Source organism: Molossus molossus, unplaced genomic scaffold, assembly GCF_014108415.1.
Source record: "Molossus molossus isolate mMolMol1 unplaced genomic scaffold, mMolMol1.p scaffold_m16_p_12, whole genome shotgun sequence".
NCBI lineage: Eukaryota > Metazoa > Chordata > Mammalia > Chiroptera > Molossidae > Molossus > Molossus molossus.
The window spans coordinates 14,048,233-14,073,851 of record NW_023425347.1 but is presented as its reverse complement, the minus strand read 5'-3'; the positions used below and the strand labels follow the sequence as shown (position 1 = coordinate 14,073,851).

At 38.7% G+C, this 25,619-nt stretch overlaps 1 protein-coding gene across 1 annotated transcript in view; it reads right to left on the bottom strand.

Moving 5' to 3' along the window:
* OFCC1 (orofacial cleft 1 candidate 1) overlaps window positions 1-25,619 on the bottom strand; it is a 345,526-nt gene that overhangs the window by 245,586 nt on the left and 74,321 nt on the right. Inside the window, exons 8-12 of the mRNA XM_036255603.1 lie at window positions 25,205-25,210; window positions 24,284-24,478; window positions 19,942-20,018; window positions 17,171-17,276; window positions 14,951-15,184 (exon numbers count right to left, since the gene is read on the bottom strand). Of these exons, the coding sequence (XP_036111496.1) occupies window positions 14,951-15,184; window positions 17,171-17,276; window positions 19,942-20,018; window positions 24,284-24,478; window positions 25,205-25,210 (618 nt within the window). The remainder of the gene's footprint in view (window positions 1-14,950; window positions 15,185-17,170; window positions 17,277-19,941; window positions 20,019-24,283; window positions 24,479-25,204; window positions 25,211-25,619) is intronic.

Genomic DNA, 25,619 nt, shown 5'->3' with positions numbered 1-25,619 from the left:
CACTACCAGGCCAGGCCAGAAGAATTCAAATTGAGGTTCATTAACATCTCCATTAAATAAGCTAGAAAGAGCCACCTGAGGCTCATCAAGCAACTGAGACTAATAGTCTGCAGGCAAATAGCTAGAGGATAACTGAACCTTTCCTTAGCTTGCAAATCTACCCAGGAAAGTAAGACTTGACAGTGGTGTTTAACATGAGTCCTTCCATACTCATCCAAGGCCAGTAGAGGGAGCCACAACCAGTGGAACACCAGCACCCACGGGGAAAATTTGGCAGGCTCCAAAACCCACTGAGACAGACAAAATGGTGAAACAATGAAATAAATCCCAAATGAAATAACAAGATAATTCTGTAGGAGAAGATATAAATGACAAAGAATTAGGCAAGATATCAGAGAAAGAATTCAGAGCAATAAACATGAGAAAGCTCAACAGCATGAGTAAAGATATAGAAACATTAAAAACCACGAATAGGACATGAAGAATTATATAGCAGAAAACAAGAACACATTGGAAAAAATACCAGCTGAATAGATAAAGCTGAGAACTGAATCAGTGAATTAGAAGACAGAGTAGAAAAAAATCACTCAATCAGAGAACCAAAAAGAAAAAACAATTAAAAAACAGGAAGACAGCTTAAGATAACTGTGGGACAGCATGAAGCTAACCATATACACATCACAGGTGTGTCAGAAGAAGAAAAAATGAACAAGGATTAGAAAATATATGTGAAGAAATAGTGATAGAAAACTTCCCCAGCTTGGTGAAGAAAAAGACATACAAGTCCAAGAAGCACAGAGAGCCCCAAGTAAGAAGTATCAAAGAGGCCCTGGCCGGTTTGGCTCAGCGGTTAGAGCGTTGGCCTGCGGTCGGGAGAGACCCGGGTTCGGTTCCCGCTAAGGGCACGTACTTCGGTTGCAGTTTGTCCCCGGCCCTGGTTGGTCGTGCGGGTGGCAGCCACTTGATGTGTCCCTTCACGTCGATGTTTCTGTCTCTCTCTCCCTTCTTCTCTCTCCCTCCTACTCTATCAGTACAAAAAATGGAAAAATATCCTCGGGTGAGGATAAAAAAAAAAAAAAAAGAAGAAGAAGTATCAAAGAGGCCCACACCAAGACACATAATAATTAAAATGCCAAAAATTAAAGACAAAGAGAGAATCCTGAAGGCAGCAAGAGATAAACAACAGGTTACCTACAAAGGAACCCCCATAAGGTTATCAGCTGACTTCTTAACAGAAACATTATAGGCCAGAAAGGAATGGCATGAAGTAATCAAGGTCATAAAAACAAGGATCTAAATTCAAGACTATTCTATCCAGCAAGGCCATCATTCAAAATAGAAGGTGAAATAAAGAGCTTCCCAGACCGAAAAAACAAAAACAAAAAAGCTAAGGGAATATGTTAGCACCAAACCAGCACTGTAAGAAATGATCAAAGGACTGCTGTAATTAGTAGAAGAATTAGGGAGAAAAATATAACCACAATAAATAAAAATGGCAATAAATAACTACCTATCAATAATAACCTAATGTAGATGGATTAAATGATCTGACCAAAAGATATACAGTAGCTGAATGGATAAGAAAGCATAACTTATAGCCCTGGCTGGTTTGGCTCAGCGGTTAGAGCATCGGCCTGCGGTCCTGAGAGATCCGGGTTCGGTTCCCGCTAAGGGCACGTACCTCGGTTGCAGTTTGTCCCCAGCCCTGGTCGGTTGTGCGGGTGGCAGCCACTCGATGTGTCCCTTTCACATCGATGTTTCTCTCTCTCTCTCTCTGTTCCTCTCTCTCCCTCCCACTCTACCTGAACAAAAACTGGAAAAATGTCCTCGGGTGAGGATAAAAAAAAAAATGGAAAGCATAACTTATATATATATTGTTTACAAGAGACCCACCTCACAACAGAACTCACATACGTAAAGTGAAGAAATGGAAAAAAATCTTCCAAGCAAATGGAAAGGAAAAAAAGGCTGAGATAGCTATACTCATATCCAATAAATTAGACTTCAAAATGAAGCCCATAGCTAAAGACAAAGACGACATTTCATTACATAATATTGAAATAATCTATCTAAGAGGAGGACATACCCTTGGTAAACATATATGTACCCAAACATAAGAACACCAGAACACATTAAAAAACTTCTGGAGGACTTCAAAGGAGAACTCGACAGCAATACAATCATAGCAGGGGACTTCAGCACCCCTCTGACATCACTGGATAGATCTTCTAGACCAAAAATTAAAAAAGAAACAGTCCCTAAATGGTGCACCAGATCAAATGGATTTCATAGATATCTACAGAGAATTACACCCCAAAACTGCAGAAATTACATTCTTCTCAAGTGTACCTAGGACATTCTCAAAGACAGACCATTTGTTAGGACACAAACTAAGTCTCTACAAGTTCAAGAAGATTGAAATCATATCAAGCATCTTCTCAGATCACAATGGCATGAAACTAGAAATCAATTACAACAAAAACATTTAAACAAATGGAGGCTAAATAGTATGTTATTAAAGAACAAATGGGTTATCAAGGAGATCAAGGAAGAAATTAAAAACTTCCTGAAAATCAATGAAAATGAACACACAACAACACAAAATCTATGGGACGCAGCTAAAGCAGTTTTGAGAGGGAAGTTAACAGCACTACAGGCCTAACTCAAGAAATAAGAAAAATTTCTAATTGACTAGCTAGCCTCACAACTTAAAGAACTAGAAAGTAAAGAAAAAGAAAAATACAGAGAAAGTAGAAGAAAAGAAATAGTTAAGGTCAGAGCAGAAATAAATGACATAGAAACTAAAAAATAAAATAAAATAAACAATTCAAAAGATCAATGAAACAAAGAGCTGTTTTTTTGAAAAGATAAACAAAATTGATGGACCCTTAGCCAGACTCACCAAGAAACAAAAAGAGAGGACCCAAATAACAAAATCAAAAATAAAAGAGGAGAAGTAACAACTGATATCACAGAAATATAAATGATCATTAAAAATTATGAACAATTATACACCAACAAATTGGACAATCTAGGCAAAATGGACAAATTTATAGAAACACACAGTCTCCTAAAACTGAACCAGGAAGAGATAAAAAACTTGAACAGACCAATAACAATTAAGGAAATTGAAGATGTAATCAAGAAACTCTCAGCAAAGCCCAGACCTAGCCAGCTTCACAGAGGAATTTTACTGAATATTCAAAGATCTAACACCCATTCTCCTCAAACTATTTCAAAAAACCAGGAAGGAAAACTTCCAAACTCGTTGTATGAGGCCGCACATTTATAATTCCAAAACCGGATAAGGACACTACAAAGAAAGAAAACCACAGGTCAATATCCCTATGAACAAAGATGCTGAAATCCTTAACAAAATATTAACAAATCGGATCCAGCAATACACCAAAAAAATTATTCATCATGACCAAGTGGGATTCATCTCAGGGATGCAAGGCTGGTACAATATTTGCAAATCAATAAATGTGATACACAACATAAACAAAATGAAAGATAAAAACCATATGATCTTATCAATAAATACTGAAAAAGCATTTGACGAAATCCAGCACTCATTTCTGATAAAAATGCTCAGCAACATAGGAATAGAGGGATCATATCTTGACATAATAAAGGCCATATATGAAAAGCCAACATCATACTCAACAGGCAAATACTAAAAGCATTTCCTTTAAGAACACGAACAAGACAGGAATGCCAACTTTTACCACTCTTATTTAACATAGTACTGGAAGTCTTAGCCACAGCAATCAGACAAGAAGGAAAAATAAGGGGGATCCATATTGGAAAGGATGAATAAGACTATCATTATTTGCAGATGACATGATATGTACATAGAAAACCCTAAAGACTCCATCAAAAACCTACTAGAGCTAGTAAATGAATTTGGCAAAGTAGCAGGATATAGAATTAACATCAAGAAATTGATGGCATTCTTATACACCAACAATGAGCTCACAGAAAAAAGAAACTAAAAAAGCAATCCCAACCCTGGCCCGTTTGGCTCAGCAGTTGGAGCATTGGCCTGTGAACCAGAGAGTCCCAGGATCGGTTCCCGCTAAAGGCACGTACCAAAAAAAAAAAAAAAAAAAATCCCATTGCGGCAAAAAAATTAAGATACTTGGGAATAAACTTAACCAAAGAAGTAAAAGACCTGTTCTCAGAAAACTATAGAACATTGAAAAATGAAATAAAGGAAGATATTAAAAAGTGGAAACATATCCCTTGTTCATGAATTGGAAGAATCAACATAACATGTCCATTCTACCCAAAGCAATCTATAGATTCAGTGAAATCCCCATTAAAACACCAAGGTCATATTTCATGGAACTAGATCAAATACTCCAAAAGTTTACATGGAAACAAAAAAGACCCCAAATAGCCATAGCAATACTGAAAATGAAGAACAAAGAAGGAGGGATCACAATACCAGATATCAGGTGACCTGATATATACTACAAAGCCATTGTTATCAAAACAGCCTGGTACTGGCCCCAAAACAGGCATATAGATCAATGGAACAGGACAGAGAGCCCAGTAATTGACCCAAGACATTATGCTCAATTAATATTTGACAAAGGTGGCAAGAGCATAACATGGAGTAAAGACAGCCTCCTTAATAAATGGTGTTGAGAAAATTGGAGAGCTACATGCAAGAAAACAAAGTTAGACCACTAACTTATACCACATACAAAAATAAACTCAAAATGGATAAAAGACTTAAATGTGACTTGTGAATTTATAGAAATCCTAGAAAAAAATTGTAGGCAACAAAATTTCAGACATCACACGCAGCAGAATTTTCACTGACACAACACCTAAGACAAGAGAAACAAAGGGGAAAATGAAAACATGGGACTACATCAAATTTAAAAGCTTCTGCACAGCAAAAGAAACAATCATCAAAATGGAAAGGGAACCCACTATTTGGGAGAGCATAATTGCCAATGATACATCAGATAAGAGGTTAATATCCAAAATATATAGAGTACTTATACAACTCAACAAAAGGAAGACAAACAATCCAATTTAAAAGTGGGCAGAGGCCTGGCCGGTTTGGCTCAGCGGTTAGAGCGTCCACCTGCGGTCCGGAGAGACCCGGGTTCAGTTCCCGCTAAGGGCATGTACCTCGGTTGCGGTTTGTCCCCGGCCCTGGTTGGTCGTGCGGGTGGCAGCCACTCGATGTGTCCCTTCCACATCGATGTTTCCCTCTCTCTCTCTTCCTCTCTCTCCCTCCCACTCTATCTGTACAAAAAAAAATGGAAAAATGTCCTCATGTGGGGATTAAAAAAAAAAAATTAAAAAAAAAAAAAAGTGGGCAGAGGACCTAAATAGACACCTCTCCAAACAAGACATACAAATGGCCAAGAGACGTGAAAAAATGCTTGACATCACTAATCATCAGAGAGATGCAAATTGAAATGACTGAGAGTTATCACCTCACACCTGCCAGAATGGCTGCCATCAACAAATCACCAAACAACAAGTGCTGGCGAAGGTGTAGAGAAAAGAGGACTCTAGTACACTGCTAGTGGGAATGCAGACTGGAGTAGCTGCTGTGGAAAACAATATGGTGTTTCCTCAAAAAATTAAAAATTGAACTGCCATTTAATCCAGTGATGCCACTACTAAGAACATATCCTAAGAAGCCTGAAACACCAATCAGAAAGAATATATGTACCCCTATGTACATAGCATCACTATTTACAATTGCTAAGATCTGGAAACAGCCCAAGTGTCCATCAATAGATGAGTGGATAAAAAAGCTGTGGTACATATACACAATGGAGTACTATGCAGCTGTAAGAAAGATCTCTTACCACTTGAGACGACATAGAGGGACCTAGAGAGTTTTGTGCTAAGTGAAATAAGCCAATCAGAGAAAGACAAATATCACATGATCTCACTTATTTGTGGCATATAATAAACAAAACAAACTGATGAAAAAAATGGACCCAAGGACATGGATGTGAGGTAGAGACTGACATACCTCAGAAGAGGAGGGTGCAGGGAGGGAAGAGTTATACCACAGAACTTATATGAATGTATGCATAACCAATGGACATAGACAACTATGCTGGAGTGGGGATCAAAAGAAGGGTGTCAATGGGGTAAAAAGAAGAAACATCTGTAACAAAAATTAATTAATTAAAATTAAAAAAAAAAAACACAAGTAGCAAAATGGGTGAGAAAACATGACCCACATATAAGCTATCTACAAGAGACCCACCTCAGAACAAAAGACTCGCACAGGATGAATGTGAAGGAATGGAAAAAAAAAATTTTACAAGCGAATGGAAATGAAAAAAATAAATAAATAAATCGGGTGTAGCAATACTCATATCTGATAAAATAGACTTCAAAATTAAAGCCAAAACAAGAGACAAAGAAGGCCACTACATAATATTAAAAGAATCAATCCAACGAGAAAATATAACCTTGGTAAACAAATATGCACCCAATATAAGAGCACCAAATATATTTAAAAACTTCTTTAGGACTTCAAACAAGAGAGAGATCGACAGCAATACAATCATAGTAGGGGACTTCAACACTCAACTGACATCACTGGATACATCCTCTAGACTAAAAAAATTAACAAGAAAACAGAGAACCTAAATGACATGCTAAGTCAGATGAGCTTAATTGATATTTACAGAGAATTATACCCTGAAACTGCAGAATATACATTTTTCTTAAGTGCACACAGGACATTCTCAAAGACCACATGTTAGGACACAAACTAAGTCTCTACAAGTTCAAGAAGATTAAAATCATATCAAGCATTCTCAGATCACAATGGCATGAAAGTAGAAATTAATTACAATAAAAAAAACTGCAAAACATTCAAACAAATGGAGGCTAAATAGCATGTTATTAAACAATGAATAGGTTACCAAAGAGATCAAGGAAGACATAAAAAACTTCCAGGAAATTAATGAAAATGAACATACAATAACGCAAAATCTATGGGACACAGTAAAAGCAGCCCTGAGAGGTAAGTTCATAGCACTGTAGACCTACCTCAAGAAACACAAAACATTTCTAATAGACCATCTAACCCTACAAATTAAAGAACTAGAAAGTGAACAACAACAACAAAAAAAACCAAAGTAGAAGGAAAGAAATAAAGATCAGAGCTGAAATAACTGACAATAGAGACTAAAAAATAATAATACAAAAGATCAATAAAACCAAGAGCTGATTCTTTGAAAATATAAGCAAGATTGCTGCCCTGGCTGGTTTGGCTCAGTGGTTAGAGCGTCGGCCTGTGGTCCAGAGAGACAGTTCCCGCTAAGGGCACGTACCTCAGTTGCAGTTTGTCCCCAGCCCTGGTTGCTCATGCAGGTGGCAGCCATTCGATGTGCCCCTTTCACTTTGATGCTTCTCTCTTTCTCTCTTCCTCTTTCTCTCTCCCACTCTATCTGAACAATAAATGGAAAAAAATGTCATCGGGTGAGGATAAAAAATAAATTAATTAAACAAAATTGATAAACCTTTAGTCAGACTCACCAAGAAACAAAGAGAGGACCCAAATAAACAAAATCAGCAATGAAAGAAGAGAAATAACAACTGACACCACAGAAGTACAAAGGATTGTTCTTCAAAGATATCCCTTGTCAGTTCCTTTAGCATGTTTCTATAAAGGGTATATTTGTTATGGGTTGAATTGTATCCCCCAAAAGAAGATATATTGAAATCCTAACCCCCAATACCTCAGAATGTGATTTGAATCTACAGATTTAATCAAGTTAAATTGAGGATATTAGGATGGACCTTAAATCCAAATGACTGGTGTCCTTATAAAAAGGGGATATTTGGATACAGAGACAAACACAAACAGAGGAAAGATGACATGAAGATACACAGGGACAATGCCATGAGAAGATGAAGAATTAGAGTGGTGTGTCTACAAACCAAGGGCACTTGTGGCTACCAGAACCTAGGAGAGAAGTACAGAGGGCTCTTTCCCTAGCACTTTAAGAATATGGCCCTGCCAGCACCCTGCTTTCAGACTTCTGGCCTCCAGAACTGTGAAACAATACAGTTATTTGCTTTAAGCCACTAGGTTTGTTGTACTTTGTTATGGCAGCTTTAGGAAGCCAATACAATATTCTTAGTAAAAAATGTTTCCATCCATTTGGAACACCCCTGTCCCAACTTTTGAATGACAGCTTATAGACTTTTTTTAAAATTCATTTTCTCCCTGAATTTTGAATATATTTTTTAATTGTCTTCAGTGGGTATCTGCAGTTTCACTTCAATGTGTCCAGATGTGAAATGATTTTATTTTGTCCTGCTCAGAATTTCTCCTCCCTTAATCTGAGAATTTGTGTTTTCTGTTGAGTCTGAGAAATTAACACCTGTTATCTCTTCGTGTAGTCTTTATTTCCTTATTTTCTGTATTCTCTGCTTCTGGAAATTTTATAAGATGCATGTTAGACCTTCTCTTCTGTGTCCTTCTCAAATCACTTCAGTTCTTCCATCTCTTTCTCTCTTAGTGCTGGAGTCTAGGAAATTTCCTCTGATCTGGCTTCTAGTTCATTAGTTCCCTGTTCAGGGGTCTAATCTGTATACTATATCTTTAAATTTTTTTATTTCAACTACTATATTTTTTCTGTTATAGAAATTCTATTACATATTATTAGGAGATACATAATTTTAAGCAGAGTCTAGAGAGAAAAATAGAAGGCTGTTGTTATTTCCCTCTATTGGTGACCATATATTTTTGTATAGTCTCCCTTTTAGACTAGTCTTGAATATCCTAGATTTATGCATAAGATTTTCTGTCAACACTCCATACTTAATGGGCCCCAAACCTCATCTTCATCAGTGCTCACTGAAATCCAGACCTTTCCATCAGCAAGACTGATAACCTCCTCCACCCTCGCCCAAGCAGCCAGTCCCAGTTTACCCATTCCCTGTTTGCTTTTCAGTTTTCTCTTCATTTCCAGCACCCAGAAAGATTCCCTTCTTTCTACAATGTTCATCAATTTATCTAGAAGCCTTTTGCTTTACCCAATCATCTATCAAAGGACATTTAAGTTGTTTCCACGTCTTGGCCATCGGGAATAATGCTGCAATGAACATAGAACTACATACATTTAATGAATAAATATTTTCAAATTTGGGGGGAGGTAAATATTCAAAAGAGGGATTGCTGGATCATATGGTAACCCTGTTCTTAATTTTTTAAGGAGCCTCCAAACTGTTTTCCATAGTGGCTATACCAGCTTACAATCCCACCAGACTGAGTGATGGTTCTTGTTTCTCCACAACTTCTCCAACACTTGTTATTACTTTGTCTTGTTGATAACAGCCATTCTAAAAGATGTGAGGTGGTATCTCATTGTAGTTTTGACTTGCGTTTCCCTAATACCTAGTGAAATTGAGCATCTTTATATATATATCTGTTGGCCATTTTTATGTCTTCTTGAGAGGGGTATCTGTTCAGGTCCTCTGCCCATTTCTTTTCATCCTCACCTGAAGACACTTTTCCATTTTTTGTTCAGACAGAGCAGGAGGGAGAGAGAGGAAGCGAGAAAGAGAGAGAAACATCAACGTGAAAAGGACACACTGAGTGGCTGCCACCCCCACGACCCAACCAGGGACGGGGACAAACTGCAACCGAGGTACATGCCCTTAGCGGGAACCGAACCCGGGTATCTCTGGACCGCAGGCCGACACTCTAACCGCTGAGCCAAACCAGCCAGGGCCCTCTGCCCATTTTTTAAATAGATTGTTTGTTTAGTATTTTGTTGTATGAGCTCTAATCCCTTGTCAGTGCTGTTGTTAGCAAATGTCTTTTACCATTCATTTGTTGCCCTTTTGTTTTGTTAGAGGTTTCTTTTGCTGAGCAAAAGCTTTTTAGTTTGATATTGTTCCATTCATTTGCTTTTGCTTTTATTTCCCTTGTCTTTGGGGTCAAATTCACAAAATACTTTCTAAGACCAAAGTCCATAAGTTTAGTACCTGTTTTATTCTATGTAATCTATTGTTTCAGGTCTATGTTGAGGTCTTTGATACATTTTTACTTCATTTTTGTGTATGGGGACAAACAGCAGCCTAGTTTCATTGTTTTGCATGTGGCTTTCCAGTTTTCCCATCACCATGTATTGAAGAAGTTTTCTTTTCTCCATTGTATGTTTTTGGTTCCTTTGTCAGAAATTAATTTGTCCATATACATGTGAGTTTATTTCTGGACTCTCAATTCTGTCTCATTAGCCTGTGTGTCTGTGGTACATACATATAATGGAATACTTACTATTCAGGTATAAGAAAAGGTCAAATACTGCCATTTGCAACAACTTGGATGGATCTTGAGAATATCATGCTAAGCAAAATAAGTCAGACAGAAAAAGGCAAGAACCATACAACTTCACTCATATGTGGGATATAAAACTAAAACCAGCAAATGAACAAATTAAATAAACAAAAACTCATACACAGACAACAGTATGGTGGTTAGCAGAGGGACGGAGTAGGAGAGAGGAGTAAAGGGTAAATGGAGTCAAATATATGGTGCTGGAAAAAGATTTGACTTTGGGTGGTGGGCACACAATGTAATATACAAATGATGTATCATAGATTATACAACTGAATCCAATATAGTCTTATTAACCAATGTCACCTCAATAAATTTAAAGTTTTAAATTAATTAATTAAAAATAAATAAAAGTATTTTGCTTGTATTTCATCTAGAATTTCTAGATGTTTATAGAACATAATCTGAAAACAAAATATGCCTTTAATTTCTAATTCTGACAGGATGGTAAATGAACATAATCTGAACATTTAACTTAGTTTATCATCGTGCCAGAACTAAAAGTCAAAAAGGCATATTCTTTCACACATTTCTTCCCAAGATCCCAGCCTATTTGTTGTTAATGAATATGATCAACAATGAAAGCAATGTTTTCTATTTAAAATATTTCCAGGATAAGTGTCAAAAGACAAAGGAGATTCCGAATGTGTCTACCAAGGAATTGTTCAAAATCTTCAAGCAAGATACTCAAAATTAATGAGCCTAAATTTAGAGTCTATAATTTAATTTAATTTAATATGATTCTAACAGTAACTTAAATAGGGAGTTGTTATTACCTCATTTTACATGAGGGGACTGAAGCTTAGATCTGTCAGTTAACTCATTATATTTGACCACCTTAAAATACAGAAAAACCAATGTTAAGAAGTGGAAATATTTGGGACAAAATCCAAGCAACAGTGTCCAGATGTGGTACTATGCAAGTCTGAGTCATACACCTTTGGGCTCACCAATATATTTTCTGCCTCCTTCAGGAGCCTTCTCAAACCCCGTAAGCAACTTTGTAACCTTAGCATCCCAGTGTTTGCCTTCTGGCCCAGCCCGTTGCCAAAGGGAAGCCACCTTTGATGCTGAAACTTCATACCCTTATTCCAAGGTCCATTAGCAATGTTACCTTACAAATGTGAAATGCAAATATTTCCTCAGCAGACTCAGTGCTTCTCCTGTAATTAAAACTTGCCCATTAATTTAGTCAATGCCTTCTCAGTCCTCTTTCTACATAGAAATAGATGCCCATCTCTTCCCAGTTAGCATTTCTAAGATGCCCTGCACGCTCACACAACCACACAACTCTATGAAACCGATTTCTCCTACTCATGGTGCAAGGATAGAGATGACCCTGTCTTGGACTTGTATTTTAAAACTAATGACATATATATCTTAAATCTCCTCAAATCGATTATATGCACAATGTGCATATATGTGTTTTTGTGTGTCTATTCCTATTATTAAAAATTTTGCATTACTTGAAAACTTGCTGTTTCAACTGTCAGTCTCCCACAAACTGCTAGCAGAGTGACTGGCAGGCAGAATTGTGTGGTTAGTGAAAAAACTTGCTGTTATTGGGTAGAGCCCAATGGAATGAACAAGACTTTGAGAAACAGCATTTTTATTCTGAAATCAAACAGCCTCAGATGACTTCTCTATACTGTCAAGTTTTAGAGGTTTTGGTGCTTTTCTTGTTTTTGTTTTTGTCCTGAATTTTGTACTGTTCCTATATGTGCTGGATGTGAAATAGCCTAGTGTATTTCTTTGGGGACACAGGACTTTGCTAGGAGATACCAAGGGATGGATGTAATTCAGTGACATTTTGTCAGGCTGTTAAAGAGTAAATTTTCCTTGACTGTGGCAGGAGGTAATTATTTTTGTTTGTTTGCTTCTGACACAGAGGAAGAAAATTTAGGGTTGTTATTTCAACTATTCCAAGATACTTTTTGTTCTGTTTGGCAGGAAGGGGGAAAAAAAGCATTTTCTTCTTGGAGGAATAACCAGCCTCTGCTTCCCCTACAGACTGGATGCACGTTTTAACACCATGAACCGTTTCTCAGCCCCAGTCTCTCAGGGAGTTCTTCCTTCTCCCTGAATGGGCCTCCTCTCCTCCTGCCATTTGATCTGTAGCACACTCTGTGGGAAGATTCAGCAGCATGCATGCACTACCCTGAGAGCAAACAGCATAGATGTGGCTTCTGCACTCAGAGTTCACACCATGATGGGGGGATACAGGGGTGGACATCCAAACCAATAATAACAATAACCAAAATACTTACATCATCATTCAGTGTAAAACAGCTATTTATGCAGATGATTCTAGAAAGCAAGCTCTTTGAATAATATTTTTGTAGCCTAGCTTTCCATCCTTTAAAATTTTAGGTACTTAATTAAAATGCACCAAAGAATGTATTGCCTATTCAGTTCTGATTGGATCCTCTTAAAAATTATTAACTACAATCTTAGCTAACACCATATTCCTGAAATTTCTCTGAGGTAAATGGTGAGAACCAAGACCTCAGCTCAGGAGCTGAACTGTGCCTGCTGCCCCCTTGGTACCTGTCCTCGATGTCTGGCTCTGTGGAGGCAACGGGCTCCCCAGGGGAAGTCCTCGCCACATCCGCCCTGACTAACCCCTCTCAAATGTGTCTCACACTTCTTAACAAGGCCTTGGGGATGACTCATTAGAGGAAAAAAATTGTTAACCTACATTGTTCTCAAGCAAGGTTAATTCAAAAGTTATCTGAAATATGAGCATTTGTCATATATATTAAAATGAAAGTCCACTGGGTAAGAATTTATGGGCTTCACTATCAAAGAGACAGAATAATTATAACAGTAATAATAAAAGAAGCTCCTGAGCTCTTACTATGTATTGGCACTATGCATTTCCAAGAGTATTATCTCAGCCATTCCTTACGATGCCACTGGTAGGCAGGTGTCACGACCCCCATTTCACAGGTGAGCCAACTGAGGCTTGGTTCCTCAGTGATTCCTGTCAGCCAAGGATACCTTGTCCTTTAGGAAGAATTTTTTCACAGGAAGAGTTCAAGTCCTTGTTCCCAAAGGACTTTCAGTGTCACCACCACCATCACTACCAATTCAACAAACTATGTCTGACACTGGCAGTGGACACAGATTAGTGTCAAGCTGTGACCTTGACTAACCCTCTATGGCCACCAATAGTAGGCTGTTTTTGTTTTTAACTCCTATCAACTTCCAAACAGCAAGGAGTTGGGGGAAAACATCCCAGTCCTCTAAAGGTCTTAGATATCTAAAAGGTAAAGGTGGTGAAAAACAGAGATTAAAAATCTCTTCTGTTTTTTTTTTTTTTCCTCAACTATGGGAGGTAAATAATGACATCCTAGGTTTGCAGTTTTGTTTTCTTTTTATTAATTTATTTTTGTTACTGGCGTTTCTCATCTTTTAAACCTACTTTACAAAGTTGCTCATTTTTACAGCTACACTTTCCATTTTGATTTCAATTGTTCATCCAGTGGCCAGAATAAATGCAATATATTACCTGGGGAATACATTTATGAGAAAAACATATTGCCACCCTTAATGAAATACCACACACTAAAATTAACTAAAAGGATACCTTTTAACACAAAACCTAAGGGAAAATGGGGAAGGAAAGCACACTCCTATCTATTTTGGAGGAAAATTATTTTCTTCTTAAAAATCACTCTGTGATATCTATGTTGACTCTTATACTGTTTGTTTTAGTCATTCAAATTAATAGTGTAAAGGCAATTCTGAACCTGTGGGCAGTCTGTGCTCATGCCCAGCATCCAATGCACCATCATGTAATAAGGGTTCCGGGACTAACCCCACCCCTTTCTTTATTTTCCCTGGGCTGGAGCTCCCTGGAAGACATAATCTGTCCAGGGCTGATGCCCCACAGAGAGCTGAGCTCTCCCTCACTGCTTCCACAGGTAACTTCTTCTCTTACCTCTACTTATCCCTGCCTTCAGGACAGCCCTCTAATCTTACCTACTGCTTCCTCCCTCCCCCAACACACTGTCTTCTCCAATCCCTTTGCATGGTAAGCACACTGCCCTATATTCATAATATATTTTCTAACAATTCTTCCAACATCTTCTCTTACCTAAAGCTTGGCTCTCACCTAAAATCAGTGTCCCTGATTGCCTACACACAGGAAAAATAAACACAAAAATACACAATTCAAAATACACATTATACACAAAATACGTATATTAGTGATCTCTTAATTGTAAATCCTGAAATGGTGAGAAACTATACCAAGAATCTGTAATATGTGTTATTGATATATAAAGATGACATTTCTATTTTACACAGGACTTACGGTGTCTATGTAAGGTCCACTGCGCAGTGCTTGGCACATAGGGGTGGTTATGGGGTACTTGCGGAAGGAAGGAAGGAAGGAAGGAAGGAAGGAAGGAAGGAAGGAAGGAAGGAAGGAAGGAAGGAAGGAAGGAAGGGAGGGAGGGAGGGAGGAAGGGAGGGAGGAAGGAAGGGAGGGAGGGAGGGAGGGAGGGAGGAAGGAAGATGGATAGAAATGAAAAGTCAGAGAGATAGGGAGAGCAGGGAAGCTAAATAAAAAGTGATATATATCCAAAAAGACCAACTTACCACATAAAGGTTTTCATGGAAATACAGCCCCACATCATAAAAGTTTCCATCATGCCTCACTGGGTGGGTTCTAGTCTTCAGTTGCTCTGTTTGCCACCAATGCAAGACACGACCGCCTGGTTGGCTAAGCAGGGACACTTTAAGGAGGTAAGAGCCTTGGGGAGCCTTGTTCTTCAAGCCCCTTATGCATTTCATTTGTATTTGAAGAGGCTGAGGAGACTGACACTGTTCAACCTAAAGAAAAGACAGGGTTCTTGAATTACACAGGAACTGGGTAAAACCACACAATTAGCCCCAATGCTTTTCTCAGAGGGAAAAAGTAGACAATTATTTTTACTCAACGTGTAATTGTAAGGTATTAGCAATGATAACAGAGGAAGACACACAATCTATAATTAGGGGGTCAAAAGGCAAGCCTGCTGATTATGTGAGGGAAAGTTTAGCCAGTTTTTAAGCATGGTATGTTAATGATCTGTGACATCAGAAACCATTCATCTATTATAATAAGAAAGAATTAACAGGAAACCAACACTTCTGAAAAACCACACAGCATGCCTAAAATATCTGGGATGGGTGAACATGAGCAGTAAGCTTCAAATTCTGGGTTTGAAAGGTGACAGCCACTGCCTCTAACACTAATCACGGACCAAATGCCACAATGATGAGTAAAGTGCAAAACAGGTCAGACTTACACCTCACCAGACTGAATACTTGATTTGATTTAAATGTGAGGTCAACTTGGCCCATATGCTTCAAAGGAAGAGTCAAAAAAAATAAAGTGGGGTGCATAGCATTGGTATGTGCCTCAGCCTAAAACTCAGTCTAAATTACATGTAACTGAAGAACATGACTCAAGAATATTTTACAGGACAGCTGGATTGCAGTGCTCACCTTCAGCTAGAGAAAGGGGCCATTTTTATTTTTAATAAGTGTTAAAAAGTTTATACAAAATTGATAAGATTGTTGATGGACTATTATTTCAGATTAAACAAAAATTAAACTGGGATCATTAATAACTCAAACATCATTAAGTCATGTTTTCTATACTCACAAGTCCCTGAGAATCTTCAGAATAATTCTCTATTCTGACTTTGAAGAATTCTCTATTATATTGTGCTTTAAACAAATGGCATATATATAAAATGTCATTTTTGGAAGCAGGTTACTTACTCTCTTGGCTACCTGAGTTTTAGCACCATTCATTAATCTACAGCAACAGTAAGCACTTTTTAATCCCACCTAGACTTTATTTTGTGAAAGATAATATATATTTCTATACAGCTAGTACACTTCTGTAATGAAACCACAGTTAAATAAACAGTGAAAGTTGTTCAACTTCTCCAGTATTTTCATACAAGTCATACTTGAAAACTAATCAGAATAACAATTATTTTTAGTTTAATTAGAAAATCTTAATTAACAATGAAGACTTAACCTTAATATTTTGGTTTCCAAAAATATTTTTAAAATTAACACTATGTGAATAAATAAGACAATCTCTTTAAACCTCAAGGCAGGATTACGGATGCAGGCAGACTGAGTTATTAAACACATTCTAAATTAAACGCCTCTATGAATTTTATACTAAAATATATTGTGATAGTTTTGCATGCCAAATGTGACATTTTGTATTTTAGATTCATCTTCTGTAGTAATTTTGGAAATGTCATACAAACAAAGATTTTGTCATTTACCAATGGAATTACTATGCATGGCCGCTTAGCCATCTCTTCGCTGGCTCTTGTGGTTGTTTCAAGTCAGCAAGCCATAAAAAATCTTTATCTCTCTGAAACACAGCAATTTGGAAGATAATCGAATAGTGACTAGGGGGCACAAATGCCAGTCTGAGGAATTATACTACAATCTCTCTTGCATTTACAACCTTCCTCAAAGCGAGTGTCAGACAAGTAGGAAAAGGAGATAGAAGATTCATCAAATCTCAAGCCTTGTCTCATTTGCATGGGGGCAGGCCTGCCTCACTGTCTAGTGAGAACCCAGCCTGGTACAATGGACCAGGGATTCCAACTGCTTTGCAATCGAGAGTTTTAGCCATCCCGCTTCAGCATAGAATTCTCCTCAAAAATATTGAAGATCTGCTGAAAATCTGTTTCTCTAAAGGGCCCTACAGGAAGAAAAGCACAACAGGAAAGTGAGTCAATACAACTGACCTCATCATTTAACGTTTCGCATCAGAGAAAAAGGAAGCCAGGAGAGTCTCACCTTCAAGCAAGGTCCCGCTGCTCCCTTTGGGTCAGAAGTTCCTTCTGTGACAGCACTGTCTTCTTGACAGACATTTAGGTCTGCAATTAATGGCTGACTTGGAGCTCTGCAGCAGTTATAAGAAGGAAGATAAGAGAAAGAGAAATTAACACTAGGGTATAATGAAAAGGTTTGCCTTTGGAACCACAACACAGTTTGATGTTTTCTTTAAACATTTTGTCAGATTCACTGGGAATTAGATAAATAACACATTGCAGATGCTGCATTTGAATAAAGTCGGGAGGTGAGTAGTTTTGCAAATGTGACCCTATAAAATATAGGACTCACTATATTAACTACTGATCTCACAACAATTAAAATGTGGCTTGTTTCAGAAATTACCAGAACAGCAAATATTTATTAAGACTGGCTGCCAATTCATTTTCTACTGCACCCTTTCCGTCTTATAAATTGATAGAGAAACTCTAGGGGAAAAAATCATTTAAATAGATGAATAGCTGATATGATATACACTTTTCCTTTTTTAAATCGGTGGCAAGAGATCAAGAACTATTTCTACCTGTACAACATTCCCCGGGCTTTTTTTCACGTTTGGTTTTTTTCGAGGTTTGTTGTTTCTTTTTATTTTTGTTTTGTTTTGCCTCACAGGAACTAATCACGTTTGCCTGCTTGCCCAAATTCATTTGAATTAAGAAGGGTCTTGTGTTCCACTTCTCCTGACTTGAGCTTAATTCCATGAGCAGGGCCATCTGTGACAATGACTATACCCCCACCAGAGGAATGGCCTTTTTGGATCTCACAGCTGATTTAGTTTGCTGTAATAGAAATTATTTCCCTTAATTTGGTTAGAGCTACACTGACACAAGGGTTCATTAGGACACCCATTTGCCAGCAATTCAATTTCAAATTAAATACACTTTGTTGTAAATTTTATTACTTTTAAACTACTGTATCTATTGTCTTTAATGGCCCTATTATACAGTTATGAAGGTAAACAGAGTTCATTAGTAAACATAAACATGTTATGTTAACCACAGTAAGAGAGTTTCCTCAGTTTCTTTCTTTGTTCCCTTGACAGACATTGTAAGACACTCATGAAATATCCTAAAAATGGAATAATTAAATGCTGAATTCATACGCATCATTCTAAGGGGAAAAAAAAAACAAGGTTCTTGGTTGCAATTCCAGTTCTTTGTAACTAAATATTTTCTAAAACTACTTTCCTTTTCAAAAGGAACATAATGTAGCTTTCACATGATGCCAGGCACCTAGAGGTAAACCTAGCAAGGTGTGTCTGGGGAGCAGGCATGCCCCAAACCAGGAGTCAGACCAGACCTCAGCTCAGTTTGGATCTAGGTCCCATGGCATCTTTTTTTTCTCTCCTTCCATATAGCATTTATATACTTATTCTTCACATATGGGTAGCTAGACATGCGTTTTTCCCTTTATAACACGAGGTTGATGCTGTAAATATTATTTTGTAACCTCTGTTTCCCACTTTGTATACTATGAGCATTTTCAATGAAATTAATTTTTTTTTCTACAGCATAAATTTTAGTAATGACCTAGCATTTAATTCTAAGGTTATACCATCATTTATTTAATAAGTTGTTATTGTTGGATATTTAGGTTAGTTCCAATTTTCACTGTCATAAGTTAGCCTATAATTAGCTGTCCTGTACACAAAGTCTTTTAGATATCCCTGGCCATTTCCCTGGTATAAAGTCCTATCATTAGAAATGTTGGGCATGGGAGACATGCTATTCTACACCTCACTGATCTTGACCTTGAGCATTAAAATGGCACTTCAGCAATATAGAATCTTGTTCAAATGGCCTATTCTCTTGGGCACTGAAGAGTCTTCACAGAGAGACAGGTCCTGCTCCAGCTAACCCCTTCTTTTTATTGCTAGCATAATTACAGGTTAAGTAAAATGACGATGAATAGAGAGCCCTGATGTAGAACAGGGTCTCTCAACCTCTGCACTATTTGCATTTTGAACCACATAATTTTTTGTTGTAGAAGCCAGTCTGTGCTTTGCACAATGTTTAGTAAGATTTCTGACCTCTTCCCAACAGATGCCATTAACAGACCCTCCCTAGTCCTAGTCAGGACACTCAAAATGTCTCCAGACTGCCACATGTCCTCTACGGGCAAAATGGATCCCTGTTGAGAAACACTGATGGACAGTATTAATTAGTATTTAATGATTGCTTAGCATGCTCAAGGCAAACTTTTAAATACATTATATTTATTATTTCATTTAATCCTTAAAATAATCCAACAAGATTTTATTATTCTTGCTTACTTGAAGAGAAACTGAGGCTGATGCAGGCTTAACATCTTGTTCCAGCCCTTGTCTCATAAGACAGGTAAAGCTTGAGGTTCAAAGTGAGACCATCTAACGTGAGAATCCCTCAGACCCTACACCCAATACTGCTGCCTCTGCTCGACCAGCAGGGAGGAGCAGCAACTGCCACAGCTGGATCTTGGAAGCTCCTACACTGGGCCAAGGATTTAAGTATTTTTTTCAGAGATAAATAAGACATGACTCCCAGCTATATCCCCATTACTATAATGTCCCATCCCCAAACTGTCATATATGGATGATGGGGTAAAAATATATCCCAGGAGGAAATAAGATCATGGTTCCCACAAACCTGACCCTTCAGGCAAATCAAAGTAGGAAGTGACTGTCACCTATAATTGACTCATATTTAATCCATAGCGAAACAAATAAAATGCATTAAATCTACCATTAAGGAACGTACTTCTTAAATGTTTTGTCAGTCTTTAAACATGACATGGGAATGTACTGATTGAGTTCTTCCCCTTCAAATTTCAAATCCTGCATGAAAGAAAACAGAAGTAAAATTAACTTGATTCAAAACACATTTGACACGTCTTTGTAAAAGTTGGCTTTTCTAAAATCAGGATATACTGACTCTTAAAGGTTAAGGTTCTAGGAGACAAATAGGAATTATCTTTAGCAGCCACATTATTATAGAATCTGACTTTTCTCCCTCAGCTTAGGTACTTTTTGGCCAGAAAGGTGAAGAAAATAGTAAATAATGTTTAAAAAGAGGGCGAATTTATTTAGTGGATACCAAAACAGCTGTTCTTGTTTGTTTTTTGTGTGTTTTTTTGTCTCTTTCTCTAATGCACACATACATCCACACAATGGTACAGCTTAACAAAATGTAAATGGACATATGGCTGAATGAGTGGGATTCTAAATATGCTAATAATAATTGGGATCATAGATTATATAATGTATCATCCAATCCAGGACATTTTGGAAGTAAAGGGGTAAATTTCATTATTCTAGGACAACAGGCATAACCTAGGATTATCCCATGCAGACTAGAATATATAGTAACCTTATTAATAATATTCCTCCAGATGTTCTGAAAGCACATATCACTGTATTTAGTGAAGGTGAATGACAAAGAGAGAGACAGAGACAAAGAGAGAGAGAGAGAAAAAAAAGAACAAACTAAGATTAGAAGCTGCAGTTTTGTATAACCTAAACTTGGAAATAACATACCATCATTTCTTCTATAAGATATTGGTCACACAGATCAACTGTGGTACAGTAGGTTTGGGAACTACACCAATATTTGAATAACAGGAGGCCAGGATCATGGGTGCATAGCAATTACGAAACCCAGAAAAGCAAATGGTGCCTGTTCCTAAATTAAGTCTCAAGATCTGAGAATAATTCCCCATGGTTCTGTCTTCTGGACTCTTGGCTCCACATTCTAAATCGTCCTTCCTTTTTCATGAAGGAGCAAATATTTGCAGCTAAGCAGTTTTCTCGGCCTGCTTCTTGCCAATAGAATTTGGGAGCCCAAAGGCCTTTTTTCATTTTGTTCTTTCTCTGTCCCTTTTGGTCCAAGCAGGTGACATTTCTGCTTATATCATTCCACTTAAAACCTTCTAGGTCTTCTTTGAATCTTATTTGAGTCAGTAGACAAAAATCAAGCTCACAAATCTCTTCCAGATAAGACCTTCTGTGTCACTGACAGGATGAGGGGTGATGACCTCAAGCCCCCTAGAAAGCCTACTGTGATTCAGAGGAACTGTGAGGCAAACTCTTAATCTCTTTAGCATGCCTTTTGTCTGAGTGGATAGGATTCTGAGGCATTCCCTTTGATATTTCTGAAGCCTTAACAAAAGATGTGACTGTCATACTCTTGGTGTCAATCTTGAACCATTTTCCTGGCAGCTGATCTTTGCTCAAAAGCCACATCTTCATTTTCGCACTGTCTACCATCTCGGGAGGCCGAGGATTTTCAACACCATCAAGTCGGTGACTCACTTTGCTTAATAGTCCTTCCTTTAATTTATCTCTCTTCCCTCACATTTTACAATAAGCAGCAAGAGGAAACCAGGCAGCATTCACAATCCTCTGGTTAGAAATCTTCTTCGCTGGATCACACAACTCATTAGGTACTTTTTCTACTTTCCACATAACTACAGGCAACCATGTTGCTAAACTCTCTAACAGTCCCTAAAAAAGATTTCCTTTCCTCCAGTTTCTAATAAGATTTTCCACACTTTCCTATAAGCCCTCACTTCACACCTTTCTCAAAGATCATGAGGTATCTAGTAACATCTTCAAGGTCCTTCAGCCTTCACCAACACTCTCCTCACCATCCACTGCACAGTGCCAATGCCATGCTCGCATTTTATGTTTTATTATGGCAACACTCCACTTCCAGGTACCAAAATTTGCATTAGTTATTTACTGCTCCAGAACAAATTATCCCAAAACTTAACCAGCTTAAAACAGCAAACATTTACTATCAATTTCTGAGGATCAAAAGCCCAGGTACCACTTAGCTGGGTTTTCCTAGCTCAGGATGTCCCATGAGGCTGTAACCAAGCTGTCAGATGGGACTGCAGTCATCTCAAGGGTCAACTGAGGCTGGAGGATCTGTTTCCAAGCTTAGTCATATGTTTGTCAGCAGGCCTCAGTTTCTTGCTAACTGTCGGTCAGAAGCCTTGGTTTCTCACCACGTGGCCCTTTCCATAAGCTGCTCACGCAGGGCAGCTTGCTCATTCCAGAGTGAGAGATGAAATATTTCAATGAGAAAGCCTCCATGCATATCCATGAAAAAATACACAAAAATCCAAAAGACTGTAATATATTGACAGAGAGAAGAAAACTTGCCAGGGTCATGTCAGCAATAGATGTCATGTTATACATTGTGCTTGGCTGGGCTAAGTAAATTTCTCAACAGGACTCAGCCAAAAGGGCCTCTAAAATAGATACGTGAGATCAAATAAAACAGTCTGATCCTATTGAGTATATATTTTCTAACTTATCACATACCAGTTACAGTAAGATTGCATAGTACTGTGGTAGGTAGACAGACATGAGCAGAGCAAGGACAATGGGCCAGGTACAGAACACCAGGGCAGAAAGCCCGAGATACCTAGTAATGGGCAAAACTGGGAAAACATAGATCTTGCCCCGAGGGTAATCTTTCCTCCCCTAGCATATCACTGGTCATGTGGTTTAGACCCCTGACCTTTCATATCACTAGTCATGCAGGTCAGACCCTCCCTTGACCTTTTCTCCCTGGATGTAGTTAGTCAAGTAGTAGACTCCCTTGGAGGAAGAACAAGAGGTCAAAAAGTGGTCTCATGTGACTCCATTGCAGGTCCTTGCGTGACCACTCCCTTTAGCATTAACCCCTCTGGATAACATCTAGGCCTCTGTTGTGTTTCAGCTCCAGGCCCAGAAAAGCAGCAAAACCAGACAAATGATGCCATGGCTGACCTCAGAACCAGCTGCACTGACTAATGACCCCCTGCCTTGGCACCAACCACTCAGTGGAGACCATGACCCCGAAAGGACACACCTGGAAAGCTGATGAATATTGTATTGAGATCCTCCCTTGGCACCTCCCCAAAAGTCCCCCCTTCCCTAAAAGTCCTTAGGACCAAAGACCCAGTACCTCTCCCTCTTCGGAGCACTCTCACACCTTTCCCATCCTCCTCCTCTTCCCCCCAGGTGCACTACCTTCACCTTTCTCTTTCTCCTAAGTTCCAAGGGCGCTTCTTTTGCCTCTGTAACTTGTTTCCTGAACCCATTTCTTCTGTAACTCCCTTCTTCTACCTCTGTGGCTTTCTAAATAAATGTTTTCTTACAGTTTGAGTCTTGGCTCTGAATTCTGTCTTAGCCAGGACTCAAGTACTGAGGTTGCTGAACGGAGGTCTGATCCCTAGTGTTGTTCTCACCACCAACAATATCAATGCTAATCCAGATTTATTGAGCACTTATACCATACTAGGTATTATACTTCATTCATTCTCTCATTCCACAGACATTTATTGTGGGTTTGCTTTATGCCAGACACTGTGCTAGAAGCCAGGGATATAGCAGTATACAAAAAAGCCGACTATACCTAATATTAAAAGCTGTCTCTCTGGTGGACAGGATAAATAAAACAAATAAACATGAGACAAGTATGGTAAACACAGTGGAGGAAACAATACAAGAAATACTGTAGAGACTAACTTTAGGGGACAAGTTTGTGGGGAAGGTGGTCAGGGAAGACAGTGAATTTGAAAATGAGAACTGAGGACAAGAACAGCTTAGTAATCCAGAGAGTGGAAGAAATTGATTGTTCCAGGCAGAGAACACTAAGCATGTCAAGGTCCTGAAGTAGGACAGTTTTGCATGTTAAGAAAAAAAGCCTGAAAGAAGAGCATTGTGACTTCAGTACTGCCACCAGGGAAGAGTACTGGGGAGCTGGGTTGGAGACAAATCAAGCCTGATCCCACTGGACCTGCAGGTAATGTTAACAAATCTACATGTTCCATGCAATTGGGAAGCCCTAAAGGGCTTAAGAAAATGAATATTGTCTGATTTATATATAACTGGTGATGAAATTTTAAGTGTGTGTTTATTTATTTCTCTCTTTTATAAATCATGTTTCTCAGCCAAATTCAGCTAGTATAGCTCTGGATAATCAGAAAGGACATTAGAAAGAAGTCACAACCAGAAAGAAAGAAGTGGGGAACCTTCCCCCTTTTGTAACCAGTGGATTGAAATGAGAAGGTAAAAGAGAAGCATGCAGTCAGTTGTACATATATCCTCACTTCTCCTCGCCCCAACTCTTTCTTTCCAAGGCAGAACTCCCGCAGGAGTTGCAGAAGTTCGAGGAGGAATTCAGGAGCACAGGGGTTCTGGGGGCTTCCAGCCGACACGGAGAAGAGGCCCTGCTCCGTGTTACCCAGACTACCAACACAGCGGGTGTGACGCCACCAGTTAGAGCCACGTGGGTGCTTTGCTGCCTTCATCACAGAGGAAGCCCAAGTTCAGTATCTGCAGCAACGCGGATCCCAGTAGAAACAGGGGCTTTCTCAAAAGTAGATTATTGCAGGAGCAACATTTATTTACAAAAGGATTATTACAAAGCTGTGGATTTACGAGTAGGTTGTTTCTACCACTAGGCGTGAAGGGATGAGGAAGCAGAGTAGTCACCAGACCCTGGAAACAGACAGTATGTAGTCTTCAGCCTTGAGTAGAACAGAGATCATGTGTGGAAGGATAGAGCCAGCTCAATGCAGCCTTAACCTCAGGGGGAGGGAAGAACTATATTATCAACGTAGCAGCTAGTTATTAATATAAGGAAGAAAGCAAAAGGGAACTAGATAATCTTAATAAACTGGGAGGCTGAAGCACATAGTAGGGCAGCATTCCATCTAAATGTACTGATAAACAGACTCATTCACACACTCCGGAAACCCAGAACCAGCACCCGAGGGAGGGGAGGAAATTCTGCTGGGCACATGCCCCTTAGAAACTAGGTGAGGTAATGGAACATTGAGACATGCGCAGTGAGTCAGGGTGATGAAAAAAGAGGGGCTTGGTCTATCCTGGAACAATCGGAAAGCTAATGAGATTGGATAGAAGGGTGAAACCCCAATTGAATTTGCTGGGGGTGGGAGGTAGCCAATCCAGGCCCAGGAAAAGTTAGGAATTTGAGTTGGGTAATTTGACAATTCTTTGTCCTTTACCTGAACCTAGAAGATATATAAAGGATTAACAAAAACCTCATGGCAGTACTTTAGACCCTGGCCTCCCTCTTCATCCCCAAGGATGTATGAATTCCCTTAAATCACAGTAAAATATTGCCCTCACATTTAAACTTCTCCACGCATATGCCTTTGAAATTTTCTCGTGGTACCACAAAAATGGCAGCGGAGTGAATGGAAGCTACACAGACGATCTCCCAGGACCAAACGGGAATTACAACTAAAATAAAGACAAATCCCCAGAAAAAAAAGCAACAGAAAAGCAGCAGGACAGGACAATATAACCAGGGGCACTGGTAGGATCTGCAGAGGTGTGAGAGGGTGGCGGGCTGGGAGCCCAAGGAAAGCAGCAGTCTTAGATATGAGTAGCCCCTTGGAAAATAAAGACAAAGACAGC